General features: G+C 45.6%; 1 protein-coding gene across 1 annotated transcript in view; it reads left to right on the top strand.

The window, feature by feature from the left end:
* The first annotated feature begins 2,645 nt into the window (after positions 1–2,645).
* The window catches only part of PLEKHA2 (pleckstrin homology domain containing A2), a 56,301-nt gene continuing 44,705 nt past the window's right edge, over positions 2,646–14,241 (top strand). The window contains exons 1-2 of the mRNA XM_034762010.1: positions 2,646–2,819; positions 13,406–13,569. Coding sequence (XP_034617901.1) covers positions 13,429–13,569 — 141 coding nt within the window. The 5' untranslated portion in view covers positions 2,646–2,819; positions 13,406–13,428. The remainder of the gene's footprint in view (positions 2,820–13,405; positions 13,570–14,241) is intronic.

Raw genomic sequence — 14,241 nt, forward strand, 5'->3', positions numbered from 1 at the left:
GGTTGAGAGGGACAGCTGGGGAGGGAGCACAGCAGTTCTCTCCTGACATAATAACACATTTTGGGTTACAATTTCCATGAGACTTTTGAGTCTGGGGCAGGGCTCTATCTCAACGGCAAAATATTTATGACAGGCTGGAAGTGTCAAGATGATAAACCAGGAAGGAAAAGCTCCTGCCCCTGGAAGGGGCATCGAGAGGAACTCACTGCTTGAAGGCTTTGCCATGGCCAATAGGCAAAAGCCAGTATCAATGGCTGGGACTGTGAAACTGCTGAGGAGTTGCATGTTCCATATAATCTCATGTAATGTGTGGTTTGAAAGGAGGCTATGAAAACAATAGCTCCTTCACCCACGGCTGGGCTCCCTGGGTGCAACCTTGTGTGGAGGTGGAAATCTTAAGTAGCACTTAGACATGTGCTGCTTGTCTGCTGGCGGTCTATTTCACCCAGCCAGAGATAAAGGGGGGTTATCTTGGGTCTCTGCAAAAAGAGCTTTCTTTTACAAGAGCTTGACTAGGGCATATGTTTCTGCAGGAATTTGATACCCAGTTCATCCCTATTCAATACAAGCACGTGCTTAACTTTAAGCACATGCTTGGTGCTGAATAGGGATGGACTTATGCACATGCTTAAACGCTCTGCTGAACAGGGCCCGTGCTGCTGTGCCTGGCTTTACAGTATTCTGCAATGGGTCAGTGCCCACTCTTCATTGCAGCCAATGTGGTTTTTAGCTGCCTCTCAGAGGAAGTGCAGGCCCCGAATATGGTCAGACAACAATGAACACACACAGTTGCAGTAACAGCAGTTGGGTGATGTCTTTAGCATGGAAGGGAAAAAATTGTTCTAAAAATGACACAAACCACAGGAAATGCTTAGGGGGGAAGCAAGTATTTTAAGTAATAATAAGATAGTGCATAATTGTTTTTCAAAACTACTGTCCATTCTTTAAAAAAAGTAAGATGTGGGGAGTTGGAGATTGTTACTTATGTTGCTTGGAAAAATACTCAAAAATCTCATCAGAATTTCTGACTTGGGTCTCTGCAAAACTGCTCCACTGAGAAAGAAAACACTTATCTCACAGTTTTTGTGCAAGTTCACTCTGGCAGTTACAGAACCAGGAGCCCTCTGCCTGAGTAACAGATCTATTCCATTGTGTAAAGTAAGGTTATTTGCCATAGCGGAGGAGGTATCTAGGGCGAATTAGGCTTTCGCTCAATAACTGCTCTAGCCTTATACATGATGTATTGCCTTCTGCTTTACAAACCACAGGGAAGCTTTCGGGGGGTGAGGGGGGATGCTTTGTTCAGTGAGATTCACGAAAATAGGAATGGGCCTATTACTTTATTGCTAAAGGAACATAGTGAATCAAACTGCTTTCACAGGTATGTCCACTCTAAACTGCATTTTTGCAACATTTTTATTAACTACACGAGTGACAGTAGACGGTTGTATTAAAAGTGACGTTTGACCATGTGAATCATGGGTTAGGCATTTCACTGCTACCCAACCAGCTATATTGACATTGTTCACTCTTCCCAGCCCCATTTTCATGAGCTATAACGGTGGAGCAATCTCTTATAGAATCCCAGTCATTTTTGGCTTTTAGTTGCATTTTGTCACCAAGTAAAACTTTATGGTCCTCAACTCCACACTAGGGAAATACTGGCCATCACATCACAGGCAGTTTGCTGATGTAATATGTTAGACAGCTTTTTGTTTTTGTTTTTCCTTCTAAGTAGACAGCCAATACCACAGTACTATATAATTTTTGGAGGGTCCTGATTCAAGAACCCCTTGTCTGATTCACTGGTTCGTCATAGAATTATTTTTCATCTGCAGATGCAACCTACAAATTCTGCGGTTGATATATATATATATATATAATCAGTGGATTTTAAAGGAAAGTCAGGTGCAACTGTAGACCATGATTGTGCAAGGTGTAAGCACTTGATTAACTTAATGTGCATTCACTGGATGGGACTACTCATGTGCCTTACTGTTTTCTAAGGGCTGGGGCCTGAATTATGTGTCAAAATGTAACTGCATCATTAAGGTAGAGATTTTAATCATGCACGAGTCAGGAAGCTGAGTTGAGATTCCCATAGCAACTTTTAAATCTGCCCCCTTCTGTTTATGCATCACAATAGCATCTTTCATGACATGAGCAGCACATATGTAGTGAAGCTGTTAGAATTGGTGAAAAGTGTTTTGGAAAACAAAAAACAACCACCACCAAACAAAACTGGTTCAGGGGGTTTAGCAGCCCTCAGATTTTTATTTCAGCAGCGACCTTCCTTTGCGGAGCCACATTCATTTACACTGAAGCCCGGGATACGACACCCCCAAAAGTCACTGTTGCTGAATGAAAACCATAGGTGCAGATCCTGGTATGTGTGTAGATGCAGATCCTGCATCTACGAGAAGGCACGGGGCGAGCAGGAATAAAAAACATTGGTGCAAATCTACACTTTCCCCCTCAGGGGCGAGAATTTATTTGTAAAATTCACCCCCCTTCCCCCGCGGGCTGGCGATGCGGGCTGCAGGTAGAGGGCTCGGCTAGGACGTCTGGGTCTGCCCCCCAGAGCGGGGGCCGGTCTGTAGCACCCTCCCCAGCCGGTCCCCGCTGCACCCTGAGCGCACCCAGCCGGCTGCCTGCCCCTGCACTCACATCCGGGGTTGGGTTTACTGCTAACGCGAAACGTAAATTAACCCGGAAAAAACGAGGCGCTGGAGCCACACGCCCCCAGCTCCCGATGTGACCGAGGCGCCGGAGCAGCGCCCGGCTGGCCATGCCCCGGGGCAGCCCGCAGACGCCGCTGGGTGAGTGGGGAGCGCCCCGGGGGGCCGGGAGGGGCGCAGAAGCGTCCCCCGGGGAGGGTGGGTGGAGGCGACGCGCCGGCGGGGAGCTGCCCTGGGCAGGGGTGAGGGTTTGGGGGGCACCCCGAGAAGGGGGCGGAGACCAGGGGTGCAATGGGCTGGGTGTTGTGGGGTCGGAACTCAGCGCCTGCCCCTGGATACAGAACATCCCTGGGGCGCGCGGCGCTGCCTGCCCGGAGCTGCCCGTCCGCGTCCCGGGCAGCGGGGCATTGCGGAGCCGCAGCGGTTCCCTCCCCAGGTGTTTTTATGGAGCAACGCCCGGCTCAAGTCGGAGAGAGGCTGGAATAACTCTGCGTGCCAAGAGCTCCCGCTGGGGGTATGTCTATGGCGCCCCCACAAAGTCCCTTTGATACTCTGCGCAGTTTGAGCTGATTCTTAGAAGAGTTTGTCGCTGTGCACATGGGTCGCTGAAGACCACAAAGGGCTTTTTATGCCCAGGCATCCTTCAGGGAGCTTGCAAAGGGCACCCTATGCGGCCCTGAGTTTCAATAGGGAACCGTGCCTGGGCATGTACTGGAATTCAAGAGGGGTTTAGCGTCTTAAGACATATGTTCATGCGTGGTCAGAGAAGACCATGTAAGAGAATTGTGAAGGTTTTAATTCAACCATGTGATCTGTTCTGATCCCTATGCTGCACACTGTATTCCTGCCTTGGGTCGGAAGGACAGCTCATTGGTACCAATTAGTCTTCCCTTGATTTCAGAGGACTTTGGGTCCGGCCCATAGAAAGGATTTCAAGTGCCTGACTTCCATTAGCACTGAGGGAGTTACAGACAGTATGTGTCTTAGTCTCCTTTCAGTATGTTGCTACCTTGTATACTTAGGAAGCCGTCAGTATTCTCATGGGGTGCTATCCCAAAAGGGAAAAGTCAGGATGGGGTTGGTTTGTCAGTCTTGGAATAGTGCAAGAACCTTTTCTTAGTAGCCCCTGGATCCGTAGCCTGAATCCATAGCGAAAGACCTCTGCAGTTTCATGATTCATAATCAATAACACTTTGTTGTGTTTCACCCCAACCTTCCCAGCGCAGAATATTTACAGGTTGGAAAACTGACGCAGAGAGGTTAAAGCCCACATTTTCAATGGTGTCCACTGACTTTTGTGTGTCTCAGATTGTTGGCACCCAAAATTTTGGGCCTAAGTGACTAATATATGGTCAGTGAGTCAGTGGGAAAGGCAGGATTAGATCTCCGGTCCAGAATCCCAGTCTCCTGGTTAGTTTCACTAGATCAAGTTCTTTTATGAACAGAACTATGCTGTAATGACATAGTTTAACCTCACTACTTTCAGGCCTTCCTTTGAGCTGGTTAATTGTTTAATAAAGACAAATGTTTGGAATTAACATGAGTTTTATTGCTGAACCTATTGCACACAATATTTACATCTGTTCTCCCATTCACCTGCCCTTCCTCTGCAAACTGCCAGCATTCTATGAGTTAATGGGGAGAAATTTGTGAGCTCTCTTTAGTTAGCATAGGTAAAAGGAAGTGGAGTTTGCAGATGTGGTAATGTCACAAAAGGGCTAAACGATCATTCATCATTGCGTAGGATGTTTTAATAACTGTGTACTAGGTGGTGCATTGGGAACTGTTGACGCTTTGTGGAAGAGTGGATATAATTTGGTGGCCCAAGACAGCAGTGGAACTAAAGTAGCCCCGTGACATCTCAAATTTAAACTCCTCAGAGAGGGAGACTGTGTCTCAGTTGTATTAAGAAAAGCATTGGCTATGCCGTAGATCCAGGTACCAAGGTGACAAGCCATCTCTAAGGTGGAATCTCCATCCTTAGAGGTTTTTAAGGCCCGGCTTGACAAAGCCTTGGCTGGGATGATTTAGTTGGTGTTGGTCTTGCTTTGAGCAGGGGATTGGATGATCTCCTGAGGTCTCTTCCAACCCTACTATTCTATGATTCTAAGCCCAGTACAAATAATTAGAAAGGTAGATCTATGTTGACAGTGATGCTGTTTCCTTGGTGTGGGTCTAATTTAAATGTATCTTGGTTCCCATTATTTTCAAGGATACCAAGTGCGGAGACTCTCACACTGTCTGGTGCCAGCAGAATACCCATTTATTGTAACCAATTGCACCCCATATGACTCTTACACTTGCAAAATACTAAACTCTGTGGTCCCTTGCAGTGTTATCTCCTGCACTGTGCCCTAGACTGACCTAGCTGTGTCATACTGGACCATCTAAGGGCTTGGCTACATGGGGACATCCAGAAAGTTAATCCAAATTAACTAACAGTGTGAATTTGAAGTGGATTAGTTATACTGAATTAAATCCCTGTGTGGATGGTGTTGTTCAGAATGAAAGTTGCTTTAATTTGGTTTAGTTTAATTGAGGAAGTGAAGGCCACTTTAATTCTGAATCATGGTATTCCCGCAGGGATTTAATGTGGTTTAACTAATTCACTTCAAATTCACACCCTTAATTAATTTGGATTATTTTTTCTGTATATCCACATGTATGCAATGTTGTTGTAGCCATGTCCCAGGATATTAGAGAGAGAAGGTGGGGGAGGTAGTATATTTTATTGGACCAACTTCTGTTGGAGAGAGAGACAAGCTCTTGAGATTCTGAATAAGAGCTCTGTGTAAACTCAAAAGCTTGCCTTTCACTAACTAAAGTTGGTGCAATAAAAGATATTACCTCCCCCACCTTGTCTCTCTAATGTACATGTAGACACATCCTAATTTATCTAATGGCTACTTTGCACTATCATTTTAGGAACATTGAGTTTGAAGATTTATTTTTTCTTAATATGCTTTTTGCTCTAAGAGTTGCATTGATAATGCTGCTGTTCAGTGCTGCTGAAGCAGGAGGAAAAAGTGAAGGAACCCTGTAACTTTGCATCTCAGGACAAAACTAGGGAGCAGCAGCCCTCTCTTTGATAACTGAGATTTTGGAATTCAGTTCCTGGGAACTCTACCCCCTTGCAGCATCACAGGTCAGAAAGGAAAAACGGTGATCTGGGTAACTACAGGCCTGTTAGCTTGACATCTGTAGTATGCAAGGTCTTGGAAAAAATTTTGAAGGAGAAAGTAGTTAAGGACATTGAGGTCAATGGTAATTGGGACAAATACAACATGGTTTTACAAAAGGTAGATCGTGCCAAACCAACCTGATCTCCTTCTTTGAGAATGTAAGATTATTTTAGGCAAAGGAAATACAGGGGATCTAATTTACCTCGATTTCAGTAAGGCATTTGATACGGTTCCACATGGGGAATTATTAGTTAAATTGGAAAAGATGGGGATCAGTATGAAAATTGAAAGGTGGATAAGGAACTGGTTAAAGGGGAGACTATAAGGGGTCATACTGAAAGGTGAACTGTCAAGCTGGAGGGAGGTTACTAGTGGAGTTCCTCAGGGATCGGTTTGGGACCAATCTTATTTAATCTTTTTATTACTGACCTTGGCACAAAAAGTGAGAGTGTGCTAATAAAGTTTGCAGATGACACAAAGCTGGGAGATATTGCCAATACAGAGAAGGACCAGGATATCATACAGGAAGACCTGGATGACCTTGTAAACTGGAGTAATAATAATAGGATCAATTTAATAGTGAAAAGTGCAAGGACATGTATTTAGGGATTAATAACAAGAATTTTTGTTATAAGCTGGGGACTCATCAGTTGGAAGTAACAGAGGAGGAGAAGGACCTCACAGTATTGGTTGATCACAGGATGATTATGAGCCGCCAATGTGATATGGCCGTGAAAAAAGCTAATGCAGTCTTGGGATGCCTCAGGCGAGGTATTTCCAGTAGAGATAAGGTGGTGTTAGTACCATTATACAAGGCACTGGTGAGACCTCATCTGGAATATTGTGGGCAGTTTTGGTCTCCCATGTTTAAGGAGGATGAATTCAAACTGGAACAGGTACAGAGAAGGGCTACTAGGATGAGCTGAGGAATCAAGACTGGAAAACCTGTCTTATGAAAGTAGACTCATAGAGCTTGGCTTGTTTAGCCTAACCAAAAGAAGGCTGAGGGGAGATATGATTGCTCTATATAAATATATCAGAGGGATAAATATCAGGGAGGGAGAGGAATTATTTAAGCTCAGTACCAATGTGGACACAAGAACAAATAGATATAAACTGGCCATCAGGAAGTTTAGACTTGAAATTAGACAAAGGTCTCTAACCATCCGAGGAGTGAGGTGAAGTTCTGGAACAGCCTTCCAAGGGGAGCAGTGGGGGCAAAAGACATATCTGGCTTCAAGACTAAACTTGATAAGTTTATGGAAGGGATGGTATGATGGGATAGCCTACTTTTGGCAATTAATTGATCTTTGACTATTAGCGGTAAATATGCCTCATGGCCTGTGATGGGATGTTTAAATTATGGAGATATACCTATCTCATAGAACTGGAAAGGACCTTGAAAGGTTATCGAGTCCAGCCCCCTGCCTTCATTAGCAGGACCAAGTACTGATTTTTGCCCCAGATCCCTAAGTGGCCCCCTCAAGGATTGAACTCATAACCCTGGATTTAGCAGGCCAATGCTCAAACCACTGAGCTATGTTAGATGGGGTGGGATTTGAATTATTACAGAGAATTCTTTCCTGGGTGTCTGGCTGGTGAGTCTTACCCACATGCTCAGGGTTTATCTGATCGCCATATTTGGGGTCCGGAAGGAATTTTCCTCCAGGGCAGATTGGCAGAGGCCCTGGGGGGTTTTCGCCTTCCTCTGCAGGGTGGGGCACGGGTCACGTGCTGGAGGATTCTCTGCACCTTGAAGTCTTTAAACCATGATTTGAGGACTTCAGTGGCTCAGACATAGGTTTGATACAGGATTGGGTGGGTGAGATTCTGTGGCCTGCGTTGTGCAGGAGGTCAGACTAGATGATCATAATAGTCCCTTCTGATCTTAAAGTCTATGAGTCATTGAGTTGACAGTAACTATAATTGGGTTTGAATGTGATTTGAATGATTCCCTTTCCATTGTATAACTCCTGGTGAAGCTGTTTTATTCAGGGAGCAGTGCGATACCTTTCCACAAGTTTGGTTGTCTTGTGCTGGAAATCTTTTCGAGTAACTTCTTTGCTGGTGCGATCACATCAACACAAGCCTTGCCTGGTTCAGTTATTTTTTGGTGTGTTTTTTGTTTTTGTTTTTGAGAGGGTGAATTTATGAATATTTTGCTCATCTAACTGTGTTGAAAAGGCAATAGATGGAAAGAATCCTAGAAACCAAGAGAACTTAATTCTGCGGTGTGTTGACATAAATTGGAACCAGTAATGAGATCCTAAGGGCCTAATTCCACTGCAAGGCTTGGGAAATGGTTTAAATCAGTGTTGGATTTCAGACTGGCTTCCAGAAATCAGATGCAAACTTCTCCCATAAACTGTGACTTCAAGTGTTCAGTATCATTATCCTGTTCATAATTTATAATGCATGTAATCTAAGTTATAACAGGACATGCTCTTCTGATTGCTAGGCCTTCAGGGAGTCATTAGCAGTTCTAAATTATGTTAACTAGTTGTAAAGCGTAAGCACAACTGAGTTTTTTCCCCTTTTTGCAGTCAGTTCTTTGTGTCTCAAATGGTACTGTCTTCCACTATTGTAGGATACAGAAAATATAAATATGTATCATCTGTTCCAGCTTGTGTGGTTGCTCCAGTGATTGTCAGCTATTTGTTCTAATAATTGATGAACAGAAATAATTGGTTACTGAGTTTCAGGCAAACATTCTAGCCATGAATTAAGAAGCCTTCAAATCATCATTGACTCTGCTATCCTCATCCTGTGATTCTTCCCTCATTAGCATGTCTTGAACCTGTTTCTGGGCTGTGAGCTCATGGTAGGTAACAGTATTTCTATGCAAATATGCATGTGGTAGGAAATGCTACAGTAGAACAGGTCAATGGTATGTTCAGTCTAGTGTTCTCTCTCCAGCAATGAACAATGTCGGATGAGAAATGTGAAGGTGTAAACTACCCAGAATGCATCTAACTGTACAGCCAGTTGACTAATTTGTACAGTGCTTTGACGGTGTCAGGTGCCACATAAGTGCTGAGTATTGTAACAAGACTAAACTCTGTTGGGAAAACTCTTTCTGACGCCGGCTGGATTTCTGGAGCTGGAAGATGGGAAAAACCCCACCTAGTGGAACTCCAGATGCTATTCTTATTTTGAGTTTATGGGAAAGAGAAACTGTTGATGGTTCTAAGGAGACAGATGGATCATTGCAACCTCTGTCCTGCAGTATACTGGAAAATGGATCACTGTAACCAGAGTGAGGGGTGTGCATGATGATTGCCTCCCTATAGCATGCTTAAAAAAGAGTACATTCTAGAACTTAAAGTTCAGCGTGATCATTATCTCCTCTGCCCACTGATTTTTGTATCTCAAAGTACAATCTAAGGTTGGTCACTGTCACCTTTTCCTGTGCAGAAGGAGCTGAGCATCTGAATATTCTTGATCAACCTCGTGTTAATTGAGGCAGAGCAAAACCATAAGAAGCTGCAGCATTTCTGACCAGCCTTTCACATACCACCGCAGCGAAAGGCGTTCTGCAGCCCAGAAGTGCCTGCTGCTAGAGTTTAGTTAATCTGTTATCGCCTGTTAGTACCGTGATATGGCTGCCCTTTATCTCTGTTAGCAAAGTCGGTTTCTTTACACTTTATATAAACTCTGTGGTTTAAGGGCCTTGACTAAAGACTGAGATTCATAAAATAATTTGCATCTTTGTAATGGTCACTTCCAAGTAGAATTTGGCTACTGCTCACAGGTGCTGCTGAGTTGTAACTGTACCGTTCTAAGGGCCCCATGACCTATGGGAATGTCACTTGTCTGTACGCGTCAGGGAATGGCCTTACTGAACAACCTTGTACACACCTGAGAAGCAGCGTATTGCTAATATACATGCTCTGCAACTCAATAGCACCTGGCTAATCAGCTCTTGCATTTTGGGCCTAACCTGCCCCCTTGCTCAGCACCATACTTCATGAGTGGTCACATTCATTTCAGTGGGGTGGCTTGTGGAGTCAGCATGAGTAAAGCTGGCAGAACTGGGCACTGAGCTTGTTCCTGGTGTAATAGATGGGCCAGATATCTCCCCAGCTTCCTCACCCAATTGTGTCTCTGTTCTGTTTCCTCCACTTCTGAAACACCATGACCTGTCTTTTTATTAGCAGCAACATCTACCCACACAGTCACACCGGTTGAACTGAAGGTGTGGTTTTAAATTGGTTCAGACTCCTGTGTGGACACTCTTATTTCTGTTGATCTAAAGTCAGTCAGGAATTGGTTTAAGGTGAACCAAATCAGTGTGCTCTGAAACAAAATAAGTGTCCACACAGGGATTTGTGCTGCTTTAACTATATCTGTTTAAAATCATACCTTTACTTAAACTGGAACAGCTTCCCCGTGTCAGCAGAGCCTGGGAAAGCCAGTGCTGTCCTACTGCTTTGGCCTGGGCCCAGTGTTTGTATTTGACAGTGCTCTGGTATGATATGCATTGTCATGTGTCTAGGGGCAATGGCTTAATATATTAATAATTAACATTGATTCCAAATCTATTTCACAGTATCCTTTATTCTGTCTGGGCCAAATGGCTAATCTGATTCTAATGACATCCAAAGGTCTTCATAATTTTCTCTGTGTTGCCTTCTCTCTGTCTCTCACCCGTGATGGCAAGACAGAGTACCCACACTCTGCCCTCCAGCCTTTGGTCTCCTCAGAGTAAGACTGCTCAAAATTCCCCTAAGTCAATAGGAGTTTACTAAGAGGTGACCTTTGTCAAAACAGCCCCCTGGCTCTGCGGGGTGCTGCTTCCAGGCAAGTCAAGCCTCCCTGGTCACTTCCCACCCTGCTTCTGAATGTGATACGTGGCTCCAAACGCTGATGCTGAAAATATGAGCCGATGACAGCAGACATTTGTTCTCTGTCCCCTCTGCCTGTTTAACTACTGGACAATACGTTTCTACAGGGGGCCCCAGGAGACCACCCATCGCAATTTTTAAAGTAAAAAAATCACATTTTCTCCTTATCTGCAGAAGACCTTTATTTGTGCTGCCTGTTTTGGAGGCGCTTACATGGGCTGCCTTTCGCACTCCTGGTAGCTCACGGCCAAACTCCACCTGTGGTATATTTGTAACCAGTCCATCTATGTGATATAGGTCACCTCCCATTCTATCCACCAAGAGTCACAATAATTAAGAGCTTCTTGCCCAAGGCATTTCTGAGATATGGTGCCTTTCCAACTGCCTACGTACAGCACCTGATTCTCCACTGCTCTGCACTTTGTGTTGGGACATGGTCCAGTGCAAAGTGGGTCAGAGTGTTAGTGTTTTGTGCTGACTGTGCAGACGTGTAAATGACAACAGTGTGCAAGACAGTGGAGAATCAGTCCCATAGTCCATGTCTGTAGTGAGCTCCATGTTAAAGGGCCTGCTTTTCCATTGCCCCAGTCGTTAACATCCTGCAAATTGAGTGTGAAACGCTGCCACTCTAGAATGGTGGGGTTTTGCACCCACTTCGCCCTTATTGTAAATGATGATGTTGCAAGGTGACCAAGAGCCAGGTCCCAAATCTTCCTCCCTTGCACTAACACCAGTTGGGGGTGCTAGTAGAGACCAGTCGCCAGATTCTAACCATCACACTGTCAAACCTGGCATCTTGTTCTTCTCTCGCTGACTTTCTCAGGTGTCTGTCTCTGTGGTATCTGAGCTCTTGGCCAGCGGGGAGGGAGGTTCTTTCTCCGTAGGGCCGAATCTTCCCAGATTCTTATTGTTCTGATCGAAAAACTCTCAACTTCTCCAAAGGGACAGTTTGTTCCTGCTCAAACTGCAGCTGTTGAGGTCTCCTTGTTCAGCCAGGCTCTGTCCCTTTGCAGAACAATGTTCCTGTAGGACATGTGAATCCCTGAGGCTAGGTGGCAGATGCTGGGCCCTGAGTAACAAGGGTAATGTTGGAAGGTGTTTGCAGCTTGTGTACATTTAGTGACACGTTTTTACCCAGAGAGGACTGATCATTGCTGACTCTGCATCCCCACTATACATACTTTCTGCAGGAGTTGCAGTTTGTTTTCCATTCCTTGGTGGGTTTGTGTGCGTGCGTGCGTGTGTGCTCTCTCTCACTTTGATTCCAAGCTTTGCATTTCTCAGGGGCTGAGTGACTTGGGCTTTTCCTGCCATAAAGCTCTCATGGCTGTTCACCTGTTCGTAATAATTTTTTTTTTGGTTTGTTTTGGCCAAGGGCTGCTGGCTTTTGAGTTTGCTGTCTCCTAGACGCCTCTGGAGTGGAATGGGGGTCGGGTCCTAGGCCTCCCTGCATCACCAACTGCTGCTCTGTTGTGGGGGATGATGTCTTGCTCCGTCCTGGGGCCGTTGTTTCCCTTGTGCCTGCTGCTGCTCTGTGACCATCCAGGTGGCCCTTGTGCTGTGACAAGGCGGGGAACAGTGAAGTGTTCTGAGTCTTCTTGTGATAGTGCTGTTGGGCTAGCGAGCTATTGAGTAGCTTGTAGTGATTGAGTCCATCTGTAGTTCCTGGAAACTCCCTGCTCTCCCAACTCCTGCAGTTCCCCAGCTGAGCTATTTTGGTCACTCTCGTCTGTTTTATTTACCCAGCTTCTGAATGTGTCCAGAATCGTAGTGCCGGGTGTCTTTGTCTCGCCGTGACCTTGAATTCCTCAGTCTGGTGGTCTGTCTGCTAGTAGCAGAAACATGCAAAGGTGGGGTGGGGTTTGGCTCTGTCACGTCCCTAGCAGAAGCACCAGTATGTTTGGATAACAGTTTGAATACAATCCAAGACCTCAATCCTGCAGCTGACCATCCCGCTGAAACCCTGCTGGGAGCTCCATTGAATCCAACCGCATTCTGTGCGGGTGTGGGAGCCTGCCAGGATTGAGGCCTAAATCTTCTACTTCCTATTTCAACCATCCTGCAGTGAGAAGCTCAGTCTCTAGACTAGGGGCAGCTCTATGTTTTTTGCCGCCCCAAGCACGGCAATCAGGCGGCCTTCGGCGGCACTTGTCACGTGGATTTGGCAGCGTTTCTGTGGGTGATCCCACGTTGCCGCCGAGGGTTGCCTGACTGCCGCGCTCACGGTGACCGGCCCGCCGCCCCCGCGGCTTCCCGCCCAAGGCACACGCTTGCTGCGCTGGTGCCTGGAGCCGCCCCTGCTCTAGACCAAGCTAAATACCCGGTATCTGTTGTTCAATTTCATGACATTTGGGCTGTGAAATGATGCGCAACCTCAAGGAGGTGGAATTTGGACAAATGTTTCCATTTATGTGCAGCAGGACCAACATGCTAATGGCCAGTTAAATGTGAAAGTGGAACAGAATGTCTGTGTGTCAAATGTGACCCAATCCAGCCATCTTCTTCCTCACACTCGGCTGCTTTAGCCTGCATGCCCAAACCTAGTGACTGTACTGTCACCCCAGCTCTAGACAGGGAAAGGGACAGTGGGGTGTGTGTGAATATGAAGTCAGCCTAGAACAGGGAAAGAACACTTCATCGCCATGGCTTACGGTAGGGCTGGGAGTGCCCTGGCTTCACCGCAGGCATTTGTGTTTTCTAGGGTGATGCTACAAGAAGCCCGGGATGCCTTATGTGGATCGACAGAATCGTATCTGTGGGTTTCTAGACATCGAAGAAAATGAGACCTGCGGCAAGTTTCTGCGAAGATATTTCATCTTGGACACCCAGGCCAACTGTCTTCTGTGGTATATGGATAACCCCCAGGTGAGGTCCCAGAATGCACTCTGTGGAGCATTGCAGATCTGCATGGCTTTCATACTTCACAGCTCAAAGAGCTTCTGCTTCCTGATTTGTGCTGCATCTGCCCCTCCCACTTTTAAGATGCATTTGTTACAAGAGTTCAGTGCTGGGGTTTCACAGCTAGAGCTGGCTTTTGATCACGCGTATCTTTTTTTCCAGTTACCTTGGACACCTTCGCAGTGCTGCTTGTGTTCGGACTCTAATGATTGGAGTAAACAGGCTTTATTTAGACAGATATGCTATTGAAATCCCAAAAACGGAGATCACATTTTTTAATTGGCTTCACATTTTTCTCTCCCCCTATTTTTTATTACACCAGCTTCGCTCACTAGTTAAGACGAGCAGAAACAGCAACTTCAGTGCTGGAAAATGTTGGTTTCCTTGTGCCTGGAACCCTGTCCTTCTTAGCAATCTGGAATGATTTATTTCCCATTCTGATGTTAAAACTGCCATGTAACAGTCTACCAGGATCCTAGAGAGACAAGGTGGGTGAGGTAATACCTTTTATTGGACAACTTCTGTTGGTGAGAGAGACAAGCTTTCAAGCTATACAGTTCTTCAGCTCTGTGTAACTCTTGTCTCTTTCACCAAGAGAAGTGAGTTCAGTAAAAGACACTACCTCACCCACCTTGTGTC

Source organism: Trachemys scripta, chromosome 2, assembly GCF_013100865.1.
Source record: "Trachemys scripta elegans isolate TJP31775 chromosome 2, CAS_Tse_1.0, whole genome shotgun sequence".
NCBI classification, from domain to species: Eukaryota; Metazoa; Chordata; order Testudines; family Emydidae; genus Trachemys; species Trachemys scripta.